The 20420-nt window shown below is 37.2% G+C and overlaps 2 protein-coding genes across 2 annotated transcripts in view; one reads left to right on the top strand and one right to left on the bottom strand.

Annotated features, from left to right (window-relative positions):
* Positions 1–17880, top strand: part of LOC141441199 (probable phospholipid-transporting ATPase IIB) — a gene marked incomplete at its 5' end in the record, with an annotated part of 28272 nt that extends 10392 nt beyond the window's left edge. The window contains 6 exon segments of the mRNA XM_074105876.1: positions 4013–4199; positions 8344–8519; positions 13872–13976; positions 14217–14343; positions 14855–15058; positions 15636–17880. Of these exon segments, the coding sequence (XP_073961977.1) occupies positions 4013–4199; positions 8344–8519; positions 13872–13976; positions 14217–14343; positions 14855–15058; positions 15636–15772 (936 nt within the window).
* A 23-nt stretch (positions 17881–17903) lies between these two features.
* On the bottom strand, positions 17904–19840 carry LOC141431166 (uncharacterized). Its single transcript, XM_074092208.1, has one exon. It carries the CDS (start codon positions 19778–19780, stop codon positions 18020–18022), a length of 1761 nt encoding a protein of 586 aa, XP_073948309.1. The 5' UTR covers positions 19781–19840; the 3' UTR covers positions 17904–18019.
* Positions 19841–20420: the final 580 nt, after the last annotated feature.

Raw genomic sequence — 20420 nt, 5'->3', positions numbered from 1 at the left:
AACGGAACAAATCTGATGGAATATCATACTTTCAGCGAGTATTTGTTGTTTTTTCTATTAAATTCTAATAATCAGAGAGAAATATTGATTTAAATTAATTTTAAAGCCATTTCTAAATTGCTAATTAAAAGATAAACGTTGCCAGAATTCCACAACATTGACAAATGCCTTGTCTTTGTCACACGCACAGGAAAGCATATCAGTAAAACGAAACAGATAAACAACAGAACATGGAACAAAAGTGTAGTGGAGTTGCCGTCACTCTATTTTATTTACCGAGTCGCCTAGCAACGGGTAGCTATGTCGTTTGAATATTTACCTTGAAGTTTGCGATTTTAATTATGTTTTATAAAGCTTCGATAATATAATGTACTGACTGTCTGACTGTGTGGTTTATTCGTTTTTGTGCAAAATTAATAAAGCAATTTATGAACCACAAACCTCAATGAAGCCAACTTTGATAAAGCGCTCGCCAAATCTACACCGTATTAATCACTATGTTTACCTATTGCTTTTTACACTAAAAAAATCATACTAAGTATTTTAAACAGTGTACAAGGTTTATAATACAGTTTATAATTTATTCACACTAGTCGAGCTTCTTATTATTTAATTACACAACATACGATGTCCGCCGAATTTCCCGCGAATGAACTGTGCTGACAGACAGCCTGCAATTTTTTTTTGAGCTGCGCGCGGCGTGCGCTGGCAATGGTTTTAGAAGCAAACAGCCAGAACCAAGGAGGATGAGAATTCAAATTGTTTTTTATTCGAAATACTTGCACAAGTGCTTACATTTCGGCGATATTTTTAGAAGCTTTTCTGTAGCTTGCCCTGTTTGCTTATTTATTTATTTATTGTTTGTTTGGGTCAAATCTTGGAAGCTAAATTTGACCCACTTTCAGTGGTCCGATCGACTTGAAATTTGGCATACTTATGTAAATTTGGTGTCAGTACAACAATCTGGTAGTGACAACTTGGTGGTTCTGTCAGAATCGTCTCTGCAGGAGGGAACTCCTCAATAGTTAAAAGTACCGACTTGAAATTTGGTACAGATATGTAGTTTAGACGACAATTCAAGTACAGTCAACAAAAAGTGCATTCGGCAAAAAAGCTTGTATTAAAAATTAAATTTTTAACAAAAACTTATTACAAGCATTATATTTATTTGCAGTGTAATGTAACTATGTTTGCTCGGGTGGAATCTTTCAACTCAAATTTGAAGTGGATATCTTCAACCGATTGAGCTGAAATTTTACACGCATGTATACTTAAATCCGATGACAATGCAATATTATTATAACATGGAGTTGATCTGATGATAAAGCTAGCGGATGACCATAGGAACTCTGTGATAAACGACACGACCACATCGAGTTTGGACTCGTTTGTCATCTTGACGAGTACTTCGGTAACCAGGGGCATAAAGTAGGTCTCTAGGTGCAGCGTTTTGGGCTGTGCGTTGATATATCAACAGTCAGTTAGTCAGTTTATTATTTTAATTTTATATATATAGACAGTGCCGGATTAGCCCATAAGCAAATTAAGCGATTGCTTAGGGCATCACGTCTTGGGTTCACCATAAATAGGAACAATTTTTTTTTTGTTAGCACATAAAAGGTAAGGCTGTTTGAAAATCCGCTCGCTCGTGCCTCCCCATAATCTCTATCGTATTTCATAAATATAATATTTCGTCGTAATAAATAGTTATTTAAAATATCGATAAGGGGGGAGGGGCATAGGCGTGCATTGCTTAAGGCATCAATTAGTCTTAATCCAGCTGTATATAGATTATCTCGAAAACGGTAAACATTTGGACTAAAGAAAATTAGCTTAAAAGTTACCTTTTAATTTTTTTTTTAATTTAATTGAAAAAAACTTTTTATTACAAAAGTCCTCTCCGAAAGTCCGAATGCATTCTTTTTTCTACAACCTGAATTCGTCCGTCTTAAAAAACGTCAAACTCATCCAAGCAATCTTGCAACGTCGCCTTCAATGTAGCAAGTGAAATTAATCCCTCTGCCTTTTCTGATAAGGCTTACATTCATATTCGAGCATGCGTATGTGAAATTGTGGAGTTAGCTGTCAAGTGTCAAGCGTTGTGTAGTTTTGCCGCTAGCGAAATTCAACTGTAATAGAGTAAAGACTAGGTTCAAATTTCGTCGCGTATTCTTTCTATTTGTTTGTGTGGTGGGATCAGTGTTTCTACGCACACGTAAATATTTTTATTAACTGTGGAATATGGCCGCTAGCGAAATTCAACTGTAACTTAGTAAAAACTAGGTTCAAATTTCGTCACGTATTCTTTTAATTAATGTGTGTGGGTGATGATTTTATTTGTTACACAAACAAATAAATAGTTCGGACACTTTTTGATGGGGATTTTGTTTGGCAATGTGTATCTACAGTTTAATACATCAGTGCTTAGGTTATTAATTACATACCCTGAAAATATCCGCACCTAATTTTCTAGCACCTTATAGATGAATACTCGTTTACTAGTGTTTCTCGTCGGAATTTAAAAAATCCGAAGTCTATTGTGGGGGCTTCTCTTTTGTGGAAGCCCGTGGAAGTGGAAAGAATTAAAAGTACCAGCCGTTACCCGCGACTCTGTCCACGTAGAATTCGTTTAACACTATCTCGCGGGAACTATGAAATTTTCGGAGATAAAAACTATCCTATGTCCTTCTCCGGGACTCAAAGTATCTGTGTACCGAATTTCATCAAAATTGGTTCAATGGTTTAGACGTGATGAAGTAACAAACAAACACTTACGAACTTTTGTATCCCACTAATATTATAAACGCGAAAATTTGTATGGATGGATGGATCGATGGATGAATGGATGTTTGTTACTCTTTCACGCAAAAACTACTGAATGGACTTGAATGAGTTTTGGCATAATACATACACTGGATTAACATATAGGCTACTTTTTATCCCGAAACAGTGTGTAGTTCCTGTGGAATCAAAAAGTTTTAAACTACATACTAATTCTGCGCGAGCGAAGCCGCGGGCTAAAGTTAGTTTGTCATTTTAGTGTAATGGGATAATTTTGTGGGGTACAAATCCACTAAAAGTTAGAAGTTGTGACATAAGGCAATTCCTTGATTTAGTCCCAAACTGAGCAAAGTTTTTACTATGGACTATGCGTTTTATCTTCAGAGTGACGTTACTTATCCTTATCACGCGTGAGACTCCGTGAACACTAGCATTCTTGGCCAGCGTTTTCTCGGTGGAACGCACGTTGAACAAGATCTAGGCGGCGTATTCGCCGCCTTCGTGCTGCCGCGGTGTCGCCAACCATTTGGTGCTACAGACCGTACGTGGTGTGCATGCGGCGTCATTAGGGCAGCGAATAAAAGTGCAGCTTACTATTATCATATTTTAACGTCAAAGGGTGAAATAATGAAGTAGAAAACGAATACAAGTAACGAATAAATTAGAATCCCATCAAAACATAAATGTGAAATGAGAGCCAAGTTCTATATTATGATATATGCCTTGATTGTTGACTTTAACGACAAAAGAAGTGAGATCTAAATGAGAGCCAAGTTAAATATTATGATATATGCCTTGATTGTTGACTTTAACGACAAAAGAAGTGAGATCTAAATGAGAGCCAAGTTAAATATTATGATATATGCCTTGATTGTTGACTTTAACGACAAAAGAAGTGAGATCTAAATGAGAGCCAAGTTAAATATTATGATATATGCCTTGATTGTTGACTTTAACGACAAAAGAAGTGAGATCTAAATGAGAGCCAAGTTAAATATTATGATATATGACTTGATTGTTGACTTTAACGACAAAAGAAGTGAGATCTAAATGGGTGCTAAGTTCAATAGTCAGTCCTGAAATTTATTTATAACAACATAACATATTTCATAACAACTTAAAATATAATTTCGTCTCATAACTTAGGATAATGTATTTGAAGCCTTAAGGTCTGACTTGGCTAGTTTTCATGTACCGCGTGTCTCGATATAGTTGTTGGTTGTGTCGTCAGGTGTGCCTGCAGTCGTACGAGGAAGAGTTCGTGGAGGTGCTGTGCAAGTGCGCGGGCGTGGTGGTGGCGCGCTGCTCGCCCACGCAGAAGGCGCGCGTGGCGCAGCTGCTGCGTGCGCGCGGCCGCGTCGTGGCCGCCGTGGGCGACGGCGGGAACGACGTCGCCATGATACAGGAGGCCGACATAGGTCAATCACCCCTCACTCCACAATACCACCACTCCTACTATCCATACTTGGTTTGGATATAACTAAATGTAAACAAAACAATGACAATTTGTGTCGTAAATTTTGAAATCCCCCGATCAAATTATCTAAACATTTCCATTTCTGAATTGAAATACACTAGTCTAGTTTGTATTACAATGATAGATATGTAAGTAAAATGTTTAAAATCCTTGAATGTACCAAATCTGGCAGCTGAAGTTTGTTTACATTTTGTTAAATACCTATCTATCCAAAACTATATATAATTATATAGGTTTGGATAAAATATATTATTATAAGTATGTATAAGTATACCTAGTTATAATGTTTTAAACTTTCGTGATTTTCACTCGTAGTTAAATAGACGGGACTTATTACGACACAAGATTAATATTTAATATTTTATTTAAATTATTTAATTCCACCTGAACAAACATAATTAGTTACACTACATTACAACTTAATAGAAACATATCACCAAAATGTAAGCACTAGGTGCAAGTATTTTGAATAAAGAACAATTTTAAATTCTCATCCTCTTTGGCTGTCGCCCTGTCGGAGGCTGAATAGCGCTTTAGACTCTAACCATGCGCCGAAAACAAAAAAGTGGCTGAACGGTAATTCGGCCGAACGGCGCGTACTTTAGTGAATAAATCTTAACCTGATTTTAAATTTTGACCTTGTAAATAAATAGTGTTACTTAGTATGAATTATAACGGACATTTTTTAGTGTAAAACACATTAAATACAGCGGCTGTGAGTGCTTTATTGAAGTTGGCTTTTGGTAAGTGTGTGTCGGAGGTTTGTGGATCATAAATTGTTATTTAGTCTTAATGCTGCACAAAAAAATAAACCACGGTCTTAGAGACAATTGTTATAATTATCGAAGGTTTTATAAAATAGCAGTAATAAAATCGCAAATTAATATAAGAAGTTAAATATTAAACAACATAGGGTCACGGGCGTTGCCCCTAGCAACTGACAGCCGTCATCTTGGCAGCCTAGCAATCAAAAACCGCTGAATGACGGACACGGACGAATCCCTTTAATTTGTAACTTTATTTTATTTTTAGTATTTGTTGTTGTCGCGGCCACTGTATATAAATAAATAAATATCACGGGACAATTCGCACCAATTGACCTAGTCCCAAAGTAACACATAATCTGTGAAAATTTAAATTGCCTAGCTATTACGGCTCAAGAGATAGAGCCCTGTGACGAACGGACGGATGGACAGACCGACAGACAGCGAAGTCTCAGTAATAGGGTTCCGTTGGCACCCTTTGGGTACGAAACCCTAAAAATGGCTTATAGGCTACCTTATAGGATCAGTTGGGTGTTTGTGAACGCCAATTTTCTATAAAACATGGAGGTATCCAAGTTGAAATTGATTTATGAAATACTAGGGTTGGGTTTGCTAGACGAATTTCCTGATATATATTTTTTCTTGTATAAATAAATCCAATCGACTTTTCCTCTGATCGTAATATCGTAATATAGTAGAAAAAATTCCGAATTGCTTTTTTACCTGGACTTATTATTAACTGATCTATATTTCTACTTGTAGGAAAATTTCCAAATCGCTTTTTAACCCGGTCTTATTATTAACTGATCTTTATTTCTACTTGTAGTAAAATTTCCGAATCGCCTTTTTACCCGGTTTTAACTGATCTATATTTTATATAGTATAAAAATTTCCGAAACGCCTTTATAACCGATCTTATTGTTTATGAAGCCTTTACTTTATTCAAGTGATGTTACGGTTACGTAGCATAACATCTAAAATCAAATATCATAAACTCGATACCTACACATACGTCTAGAATGTCGAAAGCCTAAATTAATAATGTTCGTAATCTTTAACGTTCAAAATACATACAACACGACTGGTCGAATGAATATAATATCGAACTACAAAATTAATAATATTATTTGTCATAAACTTGATACACATAATATACGTCTATGTAGAATGTCAAAAGCTTTCGATTAACAAAAACAAAGTAGATAGGTTGGTTCAAATAAATAAATAGGTTCGTTAGGTTGCTTCATATGCCCGAAGGGCACGCTGCCCAGAAATAGGAGCCCCACGTAGTGCCCCATGCACTCTCAAAAAAGGTAAACGGAAAATTTGCAAGGTTTGTTTTTGGCAGAGTTAGTAGCAGATATTTTTACCCGCGATCTGTAAAATTTCGGATGGGCGCCAGGTTGGCCAACCAAACACACAGTTTTTTTTAATACGGCTACGTACTATTTTTGATGGGATTGGTAGCAACAATTTTTTTCAACTCTCCTGTTCGGAAAGTTTATCTTTCATGGGTAGATAGCCGGGTGGAAAATGGCGTTTTCATCTTTAGGGTGGAAAGTATTTTTTAAAATTTTTCGATTAGCCACGGAGTCGAAGATAATGAGGGCTATCGTTTTTTGTCTCACTAGATGGCGCACTGTTGCGTGAGGTTTTTTAGTGTGGCTTTCAAAGTCTGTTATTACGGGCGTGAAAACAAAGTTTAGATCAAAATCATATTTAATACACCTTAAAACCGTACCATAAAAATAACGAGCATGCCACAGTGTTGCTTAGTCCCCGTTTTGTTCGGAAAAAAGGGAGGACAAAGGTTTACGAAAGACAAAACTGTCTCAAAACACAGACATTCTTTGCCCCGGAACGCATATTTGCCATAATTAATATCAGATATTGCAAAATATTCACAAAATTATTCTAATATTAAATAAACCCGCGTAGCTCACCCAAAAACTATGAGATTTGACATTTCGGAGACCTCACGCTACACTAGCGCCTCTAGCGGCGAATTCATTCGCGATAGCCCTCATTGAGTCACGTCAATGACACTTTTTTTTCACGTTTCGGCATGGCCATCTAGATGCACGTCGTGACCAAGGAGCTTACATACAACACTGGAGGTTGAACGAACATCCGTTTGTAACAAAAAAAATGATCTTTATTACGTCACGAACATATTCCATCTCTTTCTTTAGTTAGGTTAAGAAAGAGATGGAAGTCATTCGTGAAATGTGAAAGAAAGAGTTTGAATATATTAAGGTTTAAGGTTTAGGTTTAAAGAAATTTATTATCAACAAAGACATGATTGTCACTTCCGTGATAACATCATTTAACTTAGAACAATTTTAATGAATGTTCGTCGCCTCATTCACTGAACATAAGTAGTAAGTATTAAATCTCACAAACAATCACAAACAGATAAGTAGGTAGGTAACGTACACACTTCACGCATTTGTATCAGCGATGATATGTTTTGCTAACTGTAGTTTAAATGCGTGAAATGAGCTTACATATTTGATATGCGAGGGTATTTTATTATAAAGACGAGCTCCTTCATTATTGTACAATAAATTAAAATATAAATAAGTCATAAAGGTCAAACTTCTTCGTTTGGCGTTCAACCTCCAGTTTTGTATATAAGCTCCTTGGTCGTGACCAACTAGACTTTTTATTATAGTCGACCGTGACAAGTGGCCAGTCGAAAAGGTACCGTTGGAGGTTGGATATAAGTAAATTCAATTTATTATTATTCTTATTTTTTGTAGTATTTTACTTTCCTCACAGTCGAAATGAAAAGTAGAGTGTCTAACTCGGGTGAAATTACCCAATTCCCCTCGTACTATTAAATATCTCGGGTGAAATGAGTCACTTTCCATCCTTGGTTATCAATCTACTATTGTAGCAATCTGTCAAATTTCATAAGACCGTCAGGTTGACCAACCTAACACTAGATTTTTTTACACTATGCAGGCTAATTTTATAGCAAAAATACTTGTGTTACCTCTTTGGTGGGCAATTAAAAATAAATCTAAAACAATGCAATAAAGATTTTCATACAATTTTTCTGCTCTAGAGCAGAAAAGTCCCGCTTTGTGCTGGTCATTTAGTGCGGTTATGGTGAAATTAAAGCATAAGTGTAGTTGGAAGAAAAAGTCATTTTATGTCGTCTAGATCAAGCATAAACACGAACTTTACGAGCATGAGAAGTGAAAAACCTATTTTTGGTGCTTTTAAATTTGTACGGACTGTCTACGCGATAATTTGTCGCTTTTACACTTGGTTTTAATAGCACAAAAAAATAGTGTTAACATTTATGTGCGACAGGTGTGGGTATAGAGGGCGCGGAGGGGCGCGCGGCGTCGCTGGCGGGTGACGTGAGCGTGCGCGCGTTCGCGGCGCTGGCGCGGCTGCTGCTGGTGCACGGGCGGCGCGCCGTCATGCGCTCCGCCGCGCTGTCGCTGTTCATCGTGCACCGCGGCCTCATCGTCTCAACCATGCAGGTATACATCTATAGGTATACATCTGTCTGAGCTAAATAAACTAGAAACAATAAGCAAAACAGTTAGGCGATCGAGCTTCACTTGAAGTTAATACTTCGTTTCATTATGTCCGACCGGGATTCAATTCCGACATTGTTTGCAAGCCAAGCGAGGTGCTGCATTAGCGTTGATAGCAGCGAAATTAACAACCTTATTGCCTTATTGCGCACGAAATTAATCAGAACAAAAATACATCACTCGAAAGCACGCCTTTTCCCAGAGACAAGATTGATCGTTTGCCCCTAATGACCCAGCAGTTTTTTGAGATCCCCGAAACAAATAAATATATGTATATGCAAGAATAGCTCGTTTAAAAATATTAGATAACTGAGGCGTATGCTGTTTGACAGAAGCGCCGCCCAAGTTACTACTTTTAGCCACATCATTACCTACTGGGTGTACGGTTAACACTTACTGCCTGCGAACTTTAGGTTAATCCAGAAAGAAACGCAGTTTTGGCGTCGGCGACCGCCGGAGGGCGGCCTCTCGCCTGTAGAGGGGTCTCGCGTCTCGAAAATATCTCGTTCTTTTATTTTGTCATTGAAAATCCGTCATGTGTAAGTTGCAAAATATATTTTGGCCGTGCCAAACTTAAATTTTGTCCTGCGCCGCCACTAAAGAAACCTCTTTTTAGGGTTCCGTAGTTAACTAGGAACCCTTATAGTTTCGCCATGTCTGTCCGCAGCTAAGCTCAGACACCGTTAGTACTAGAAAGATGTAATTTGGCCTCGTATACATAATATTCACGCCGACAGTGGTTAAATAAAATAAAAAATTCTAGGGTACCTCCCATAGACGTAAAGTGAGGGTGATTTTTTCCCCCTCTATAGGTACGAGGGCTGTTTTAATAAGTACCTGTTTCTGGAAAAAATAAACAGTTATCTATATACATAAAAGAAGAAACTGACTGACTGACTGACTTATAGATCAACGCACAGCCCAAACCACTGGGGCTAGAAACTTGAAATTTGGAATATATGTTCCTTAATAGATTTAGACGCGCACTAAGAAAGGATTTTTCGAAATTCCCACGGGATAGGGAAATATCAAAACTTTTTTCGCTTCTTTGTTTGTAGTCGAAGATCTGAAACTAATGAGCCGATTTTAAAAATTCTTTCACCGTTAGTAAGTTACACTATCCTTGATTGACATAGGTTACTTTTTATCCGGGATAATGCAAAATTCCCGCGGGATAGAAATAAATTAATTCAATTACGAAGCTGATTTAAAAAATTCTTACATATTATGTGATATGACTATCCCCAAATGACAAAGGCTACTTTTTCTTCGGGAAATTACAAAATTCCCATGGGATAAAAAAACTGAATGCAACTTCGGGTATGATTTGAAAAATTCTTACATCAATAGAAAGCTACACTATTCCTCATTAGTATAGACTACTCTTCTTCGGGAAAATGCAAAATTCCCGCGGGATATAAATAAGTGAATTCAACTTCGGGTCTGATTTTAAAAGTTCTTTCAACAAAAGTAAGCTACAGTATTCCTGATTGACATAGGATACGTTTTTCCGGAAAAATGAAAAATTCCCGCGGGATAGACATAAGTAAATTCAACTTTGGCACTGCTTTTAAAAATTCTTTCATATGATATGACTATCCTCGATTGACATAGGCCACTTTTTTTTTCGGAAAATCCAAAATTCCCATGGGATAGAAAAAGCTGAATTCAACTTCAGAGCTGATTTTAAAAATTCTTCCACTAATATAAAGCTACACTATTGTTGATTGGCAGAGATTACTCTTCTTTGAGAAAATGCAAAATTCCCGCAGGATAGGTACATAGAAGTAAGTAAGACAATCCAAATTCGGAGCTGATTTTAAAAAATCTTTCACTATTAGTAATCTGCAGTATCTCTGATTGACATAGGCTGCTTTTCTACAGAAGAATGCAAAATTCCCGCAAGATCGAAATACTTAAGTAAATTCATCATTGGGGTTGATTTAAAAAAGATATTTTACCCATTGGGAGCTACATTATCCCTGATTGGCATACGCTACTTTTCTCCGGGAAAACGTAAAACTCCCGCGGGATAGCAAAAAGTGAATTCAACTTCAGGGTTGGTTTATTTATAATTGTCTACCTAACTCTACCTGAACAGTACCATGACTGGCTGACTGACAGACAACGCATAGCCAAAACTACTGGTGCTAGAGACTTGAAATTGGCATAGATGGACCTAAAGTAATAGAGAGGTGCACTATGGAAAGATTTTTAGAAAATTCAATGGAATAGAAAAATATCTCAACTTTGTTTGTTTCTTTGTTTGTTGGGGGTAATCTCTGAAACTACTGAGCTGATTTAAATAATTCTATTACCAATAGAAAGCTACAATATCCTTGATGGACAGCCTTCTTTTTTTATGCAAAATTTCCGCATAATAAAAATAAGTGAATTTAATTTCGGGGCAGATTTTCAAAACGCTTTTAATAATAGAAAGCTACAATATGTCTCTCATCGACAATTAAGAATATTAAAGTAGATCATAACAGTAATTCATGTTCCGCGGGGACTTTACAATTTCTTGAGATACAATCCTATATCCTATATCGTGTAGGAATTCGTAGTTCGCAAAAGAAACGCGTAGTTCTTTAACGTCTTTTTCATCACACTTGGTCGTAAACAGTGTCATAACATGCAGGCTACCTTAGTTGCAACCCCCCAAATAAAACCCTCGACCTTAATGTGCTTGTCATGAAACCCGTGGTCGGTAAATGAGTCACTGCCCGTATTAATTTTGTTGTCATGAAGCCCAAGGTCGGTAAGTGAGTGTGATACTGCATGGCGTGCTGGTCGTGCTGGCGTGCAGGAGCATGTCGCGCGCATGGTCAGGCTGGGGTAAGGCGGCTCGGAGGCTGCCGCTGCCAAGAGCGGAGTCAGCGGTATCGGCAATTTTTTTTTCTTTTACAAATATGCAATTTTACTCGCAAATGTGATGAAAAACATTGTATGTCGCACGGGCGGTACTAGAATTACGAACATCGACTCATTAAAGCCCTCAGTCTTCGACTTCGGGCTTCTAATAGACTCTCGTTCGTAATTCCTTATTTACCGCCCTTAAGACACAATGTACTATAACGTTTCAGCGAAACAGGGTTTCAGAGTTGGTACGAATTATGAATGATTAATTACGTATGTAGGTTGATTTTTGAATTACAAAATGTGCACCATCTGTCTAAAACAACGTCTGACTGTATATTTCCATGAAATCCTCGAAAAAATCAATCAAAACACGAAAAAAAGGATCGCAGAAAGTAAATGTATGTTAATTGTTATCCCAAATTTAACGCGAGCGAAGCCGCGGGCAAAAGCTAGTCTATATATATAAAAGAAGAAACTGACTGACTGACTGACTTATAGATCAACGCACAACCCAAACCGCTGGGCCTAGAAACTTGAAATTTGGTACAGGGGTTCTTTTTATGATGTAAGTGAGCAGTAAGAAAGAATTTTTAGAAATTCATCCCCTAAGGGGGTGAAATAGGGGGGTGAAGTTTATATGGAATTTTCTCATTTCTGGACTTAGAAGTATGAAAAAAGGTGTATAAGTTCTCGATTACAATCAAAACTTATCTGTGTAGGTAAAATGCATACAATTCCTTCCTAAAGGGGTAAAATGGGGGGGGGGTGAAGTTTGTATAGAATTTTCTCATTTTCGGACTTAGAAGTATGAAAATAAGTGTATAAGATCTCGATTACAATTGAAAATTGTCTGTCTTAGTGAAATGAATAAAATTCCCTCCTAAAGGGGTAAAATGGAGGGGTAAAGTTTGTTTGGTAATTTTCTCATTTCTGGACTTAGAAGTATGAAAATAGGTGTATAAGTTCTCGATTACAATTAAAAAATATCTGTGTAGGTGAAATGGATAAAATTACCCCTAATGGGGTAAAATGGAGGGTAAAGATTGAAAGGTAATTTTCTCATTTCTGGACTTAGAAGTATGAAAATAGGTATACAAGTTCGCGATTAGAATTAAAAATTATCTGTGTAGGTGAAATGGATAAAATGGTCCGTAAAGGGGTAAAATTGGGGGGGGGGGACGGGTAAAGTTTGTATGGAACTTTTCTCATTTCTGGACTTAGCATTACGAAAGTTGGTACCTATACTTACAGGGTCTTGATAAAAAATAAAAATGATCTGCGTAGGCAAAGATAAAGAAAGAAGAAGTAGCTTTCGATTTATTAGGGGGGAGTTTCAATGAGACTTCCTTATTTCTAGACTAAAAATATGGCTGGTCACAATTTTAAATTATCCTTGTTGGCGACTTCAATAGGGGAGGCGGTTTTTCATACAAAATGTACAACTAAAATGTGGAAATTAAATTGATATTTAAAATGATGTGTGAAATAAATTTGCAAATTATTATGCAGTAGGTAAGTACCTACCTAACTTAAAAATTACTCATCGGGTTGTGCATAATAAAATCATTAATATTAATATAAGCATATTTTTTGTGTGATTATCCGTTCTTATTTATCATTTACCTAATTTACAAAATATTATGTACAGTGCAATTTCGAATATATTCCTACTTCGGGTTCTAGATTAAGATTCGGTTCACACCACACGCGCACACGAAAACGAAGCACACGAGATAATTAATTTTACGCTATGCACACAGATACAAATGTCACAATTATAACGGGGGTTAATTAAAACATATGCCCTGATAACTTAAGTACATGCGGACGAAGTCGCGGGCAAAAGCTAGTTTTTATATATATGCATTTATTTTTCTACATAGTCACCTTTTAACTCTATAAATTTCTTCCACCAATATTCCAGCTTCAATAAGCCACCCAAAAAGTATGATTTGTGAAAGTCATTAAAATAGGCCTCTTTGGCGGCAATGACTTCGTCATTTGAGCGTTTCAGGTTGGGAAACAAAAAGAAAAATAATACGAAATCCTTAGAAAAATTTTACTTGATTTTTTCGTAATGGGTACGAAACCCTTTCATGGGCGTGTCCAACACGTTCTTGGCCGGTTATTTTTGCATAATTATGCTGCTTAATAGGAAAAGTGACAGAACTGTAAATGAAGGCCAGAAATATCTATCTATCTAATACCTTTAAACGAACAATTCTTGTATATAGGTATACATATATATAAATTTGTAATTCGGGGATCTCGAAAACGGCTCCAACGATTTCGATGATATTTGGCATGTAGCAGTTTTGGTCTTATCTCTGGGAAAACGATTGTTACCGAGTTTTAGCCCGAGCAAAGCTCGGTCGCCCAGGTACTGCAGTATTAGTTTGTCAAAATGTATTAATCGATATTTCTTTTGAACAGGCTGTCTTTTCGGTGGTCTTCTACTTTTCATCGGTGTCTCTCTATCCCGGATTCTTGATGGTCGGCTATGGCACGTTGTTCACTATGCTGCCTGTATTTTCATTGGTAAGTTTTTGAGTAAGCATTCAAATATTTAATATGTAAGACTCCAGTAAAAATAGTATGTAGTTTTTGGGAGAGATGCAAAATATAGTATATATTTTCTTCTATATTATGTTTGGTAATATTTGCCCTATACTGCAAGTTTAAAGTTATCCATGGCAGTCATGTTGAATTCCATTATTGTTTTTTTTTCCATTTTCGTCAGCCTGTGCAATAAATACACTTTTATTCTAACGTTTATAGGTACTCGACAAAGATATTCCCAGCTCAACTGCGCTTAAAAATCCACAACTCTACAAACAATTGACAAAAGGAAGACAATTATCGTACAAGACATTTTACATTTGGACAGGCATCTCAATATATCAAGGTAACAAAAAATAGCTTCTGTCCGCAACTCCATATGCGTAATTAGTAAAATTAACCATCTCTGAGTTAAGTGCTAACCCAGAGAGCTCGAAATACTGCTATGCTCATTCGTAACCCGGGGTTAACCATTTAATTTTTCTGCCGCAAAAGCGGCCCTGGTACGCATAAGTTTGTCTATATGTTTATGTTTATATGTTTGTGAATGTGGTTTTTTTCTCCTAAACGGATGGACGGAAATTTATAAAATTATCCCTTCGTATGTTGGAACTATAAAACGTGTTGAATTCTAGTCTCATCAGTTTTAATAAGCACAAATTCTTTACAAAAAGATAGATTTAAATTTAGTCCATATTTGTGTCAGGACATACGCGGAGTTAAAGATAACTGGACGCCTGGAACACACCATAGGCTACATTTCATCCCAATATTCTCACGAGATCTATCCTAAAATTCCAACATCTAGGTGCTCTAGTATACATAATTATAAAGAGTTATTTGTCAACGTGTTGCAGGCGGTGTTATAATGTACGGTGCGCTTGTCCTTTTCGAGGACCAGTTGATCCACATAGTGGAGATCAGCTACACGGCGCTGATCCTGACGGAGCTGATCATGGTGGCGCTGACCGTGGACACGTGGCACCGGCTCATGGTCGTGGCCGAGCTCGTCAGCCTGCTCATGTACACCGCCACCTTACTCGTCTTCAACAGCTACTTCGGTACGTACACTTTACTAAAGGCTAACGACGCAAATTGATCAAGCGTCTTGACGTCAAGCGCACAGACTTGTTTTCCATGATCAAGTATTTTTTGCCCAATATTGCGCATTCGTAGTCTTGTTGAAATATATTTCTCTTTGTTTGTTAAAATTTTGTTTGACCACAAGCGTCTTATTATTAAAGCGTTTGTGTTTCAGGTAATTTTCCACCATTATTGTTATAAGAAACTAAAATAACATTGACCAACATTTTGATTAACATTTAGGTACTTTTTACTCCTTCTTGTAAATTTGTGATATAGCGTAGTGGAAAAAAATCGAATTAAACTTAACTGTTCGATAAATAATTGCTAAGTACCTAGAGAAAAATTAAATACACTCGTTTTTTCAGAAATAAAAGTACGCTATGTAGATCGATTGGACGCTTCCGAACTCCCCTAAATACTAAATTTAATTGAAAGCTACAAAGCCATAACTTAGTGCTTCATTTGACAGTTTTTCCTTTCTCCGCCTAACTTATAAGATAAGTAAACTGTGTAAAGTTTGTTTGGTCGAGTTAATAACGATTTTTTTTTTAGACGCTGACTTCATCAGACACTGGGATTTCTGGTGGAAGGTCACAACTATAACTCTCGTGTCGTGCCTGCCGCTCTACATAGTAAAGTACATGCACAGGAAGTGGAGCGACCGCCAGTATCGCAACTTACGCAAATGATCGTTCAGCGTTGGGGCATAGGATTACCGAAATTGTGCGGTGTGCCCTGACTGATGATTAGAATAAAAATGTAGTATTTTACTAAAAACGTCTCTCGTCTCGACCATACATGAGTAAGACGAGAAAGACATGGTATATTTAACAAAGAAGGTAAAACTATGCTGTTCTTAATGTCATTCCGTCGATAAAACAGCCCTAGACGCCTTATGTGGACTTGCAAGAAGTTGGAAGTCGTTCTGGTAACCACCTGAGATAGAGGATTGATGTTTAACGTTCACGGAAGTAGTCAGAACTTCTACTTCCGGACATTGTGCCTGATACCTGCTATATTAGCCAGTGTTGATGGGTGTTTCAGGCTGACTTGTCGATACTGTTGAGCGAGGCATAGTTTATCCTTGTTTAATATGCCAATATAAGATATCCACACGCAGTTTTATGTCACCTTCGCTTGTGATTGGGGATTCACTAATCATGATCAGGCACTCCAGTATTATGATTCGAAATCTTTCTCATCCCTTACTATATTTTCATTATTTTTGACACTGTATTGACGCATTCACTGCCACCGACGCACATAATATTCATACATTTTGAACGCACATATGCGTCGGTGGCACCAGTGGAAGTTAGGTGGCAGTGAATGCGTTAATTTAAACAGAAAGCTATCAGTAATATTTCAAGTAGCTCTTAAAAACACGACACGGATGAAACACTAATAAACAATGTTTAATATGTACGATACACTTGTCCAGAACACTTACCATTATACATATGTATAGTATAGATTAATGAATGACTAATTCCAGCCATAGTTAAAAAAGTAGTGACCCTGACCCTACTACATCAGACATCGCGGGTCTTTTTGCAACGGATGTCAATTTCTATCTCATCCATCACGTTCACCTCTTTATTATTATTATTCAACCCCTCATATTTAATACATCAAATTTTCAAACAACCAGATTTAGGGCATGTTTAATAATTCTGTTTAGTTCTTTGTATCTTAGTGTTAGAAATCGGTGATCCGTTTGTGTTTCTTTTGTAGGAATGAACAGAGATATTATCACACATATTTGACACCTTTGTCTGACACTAAGACATCTGAAATTTAACAGAACTGTTCACTACTGGTATCAGATTAGAATCTAGTAGGACTGAATGTAGTTTGGAAATTTTATATTTTGATAATGTGGTGTACCTATCGGGAACGTGTTATTAAGTTATTTATATATTATTCTGTTATAGTGAGCAAATTCAGTTTAAGGTCAATTATTTCAAAATTGGTATTTTTATTCGTTTCTAAAACATATTGTGTGGGTCATTATAGCCTTTATGACCAATAATAATCATTGGTATAACAGTAACTCTAATAATGGCTTATATATAACTTGTTGGTCATGTTTACCTTCACGATGAATTAAGTACATATGAGACTAAATTAAAATAATAATATCGATTTTGAAATACTACTGTATTTAATTAAACAGTTTTAGGCTTACCTACATTTTATAAATACACGATTCCGCAGTCTGTTAAAGAGTCTCCTAGTTTATTTTAAAACATATTCCCTGCATATTATTAATGAATTTATTTTAGTTCTTTTTAAATTTAATATGATTTAGTTTTTAACATAGAATAAGTAAAAATTATACTGTGATTCGAATTTTAATTAATATATTTCGTATACACTATTGCACTAATTAGTAAAATTATATAATTATTTTTAATGTTATTGTAAAGATGTATTTTAGTTCTTAAGGTACAAATATGTTTAATGTGATACTGATATATTGTTATATTTATTGCGTTGAAGTCAGTGGCATTTACTGCCCGCATCGCAGGATTTGTCAAGGGTAGACTTGTTTTGGTATAGTCACTTTAGGGAGTGACAAGAAAACCTTGGGTCGCACGTAAAGTCGTCGCACCGTCGCGCCGTCGCACTTCGTCATCGGGTCATGCGATAATTATACCTGCGATTGGACCTGTGGATTGGACATTCTAAATTTTACTACCTTCAGTTACTGAGTAATACCCCATAACGTGTAAAATGAAGTACCTTAATTAATGTATGCTTTGTCGTGTTAACTTAATAAAATATACATACGTCAGTTTTTTTTTTATTTGTTGCTAGTCTCGAATGTCTTACAATACAATACTTCTTAAATAAATCATTGTCTTATAGAAACTTACGGAATATCCTAAAAATAATAAATGTCTTATCAATGTTAAAAGATTATATAAAGCTCATTATCGGTGCGATGTCGGAGTTGTATAGGAGTTAGGTTCTTGCTCTGTCCCGGAAACCGTCTTCACGTGGGAACGCAATGAGTGGTTGGATGCGACGCGGCGCGCCCAGGCCAGGTCGCGCGCGCGCGAGCGGGATGTGCAGCTGCCGCTGCCGCTGCCGCTGCTGGCCGACTCGCCGCCTGAGCCGGCCGAGACGCCCGAGCTGCCCGAGCGCGACCACGCCCAGCCCTGCCGGCGCTGTCTGCGTCGCCCGCCTGTCGCTACTGTGTCCACCGAGTAACCCACTTGCTCGCGACGCCTATTAATTTTTAACTGTGCAATGGATGATTCAATTTTTGGTGGACTTACTGATCTCTTGACTTTGCTGACGTCGATAGCGTAATTAAGGTCTTTCCCGATGCTTTCTTCGTCATTAGACTCTGAACTAGAATAGTTTTCTCCCTCGGCGTCGCTCATGACAACATCCATAAACTTTTCCGTGTTTTCATTGAGATCATAAACTTTTTGTGTCTTTACGGTACCAACAGAATTACATTTGCTTCGGACTACAGTAGGTGAACGCTTTGTTTTATTATAGAACACGTCATTTCCTGGCAACATAGCTGGAAAATTTAAATCAATATTGGCATACTCCACATCTTTGCTGACTGTTCTTCTCGTGTCTGTGCAGTGACAACCGTTAGAATTCCCAAAAAAGTAGTTGAACAAAACTTGTAAACAACATATAACCAGCGCGGCTAAAATCACCAGCGTTACGCAAACACCAGGAGACCAATCGCTGTTAACATAAAGATATGAATCGGTTAATGCTTTCCATGGTTGCCATTTAGTTACAGTCGGGCTTGGATAGAATTCGAAAAGGTTTCGACGCGCCAGACCTTTGCCATAGTTTTGCACTGCTGCAGCTATTCTTAAGACTCCACCGTAAGCTGCATATAATTTCTCGTCCATCAAATGAGGCGCCACGTCTCTTTTCATCCAATGCCATAAGTCATTATTGAAGTTGACGAAGTCGGAGTGACGACAATTTTCCGGAGAGCTGCGCAAAATGCATCGAGCAGCAGTAGTGTAATATTTTAGCAAAATATTTTCGGATTTTGGCGACTGCAGATTAACTAAGCCACCGTGTTTGAACGGCAGTGCAATTGCAGAGGGCTTGAAATCATCATCAACTCGAGGAATTGGTAAATGTATACACGAATTAGAATCTCTCTGAATAACTAGACAGTCACATGGATCGAAGAGCTTACCAGGTCCTATCATGATTTTGACGACAGTCAAATTAGCCAGTTGACGCACTTTTACAGGTTTTTTCCAACCTTGTCCTTGCGTGTTTAAAATTAATTTTAATTCGTCATAGAATTCATGTAATTCCCTAACGTTTTTGTAAGGTACATACCCAGCGTAATAGGCGAACCTTGCACTAGGAAGTAGTTCACTCCGTAAATGCCCCCCAACAGTGTCTACTAATGTTTCTCGTAGTATTTTTTTTGTATTGGTGTGCTCATGTTTGTCCACTGTGTGCAATGCTTTACGGTAATAGCGTATCGCATCATTTATGAATCCTTTATTTATTTGATTAGGTGTTGTTTGCTGCGGGATTATTTGGTTAAATATCATTCGGGCTCGCAATTTCGCTAAATCATCTTCAGACCAACAATCTGTTTTAAATTCCTTATTATAAAACAGCGTGGTACCAGTATTACTCTGTGTTTTACAAGAGTTAATTATTCCTATGACGATAGAAAGGAAAAAGAGCATTTTTTTCAATTTACACTGTTGTATCTTTAAAAGTCGCGCACTTACTTGGGTGACACTCTTTCCCGGTCCGGATAATACCGGGATGGAAATACCGACTTTGTTTTTCGTTTACTCGCCTATAGAAGCTCCTGTCAGTTTCTATGGGCGAGTACACAAAAAACAGAACCGGGATTTCCAAATCCGTGTTATCTGAGCCGGGAAAGTGTGTCACCCGCGCACTTCACGCTACTTGTTTTTTAATTAATTCATTTACACGTCAAAATGGTAATGGTATTCGGCAAAGGTATTAAAAAAAAATATATAGAAATAGAAATCATTTATTCGTGACAAAGTAACGTAGCATAACAAATAGGTATTAAAAATTAAGAAAGTTGTATGTCACGAAATGGTCCCAAATCAGCAAAAATTGCCGGTCTTGCGAACCTTGCGGTTTGGTCTTGGTTATTTGGTGGACCAAGGGATAGGCAAAGGAATTGATAACTTTAATCTGAGCCTTTAATGCCCCACTTAAAGTATGCAAAGATTAGGCATTTTAATATCTACCATCTTAGGAACTTAGGAACATAACACGGCAGATAAATGTGAATGCGGCTTTACGTCGATCGCGTCGCATACGTATTTTTTTTTAGGGTGCCCCCAC

This window comes from Choristoneura fumiferana, chromosome Z, assembly GCF_025370935.1.
Source record: "Choristoneura fumiferana chromosome Z, NRCan_CFum_1, whole genome shotgun sequence".
Taxonomy (NCBI): domain Eukaryota; kingdom Metazoa; phylum Arthropoda; class Insecta; order Lepidoptera; family Tortricidae; genus Choristoneura; species Choristoneura fumiferana.
The sequence above is the reverse complement of the archived record's forward strand: the minus strand, read 5'-3'. Positions and strand labels throughout refer to the sequence as shown.

Coding starts and splice junctions, on each gene's coding strand:
- LOC141431166 (XM_074092208.1), bottom strand. CDS start 19,780: ATGCTCTTTTTCCTTTCTATCGTCATAGGAATAATTAACTCTTGTAAA.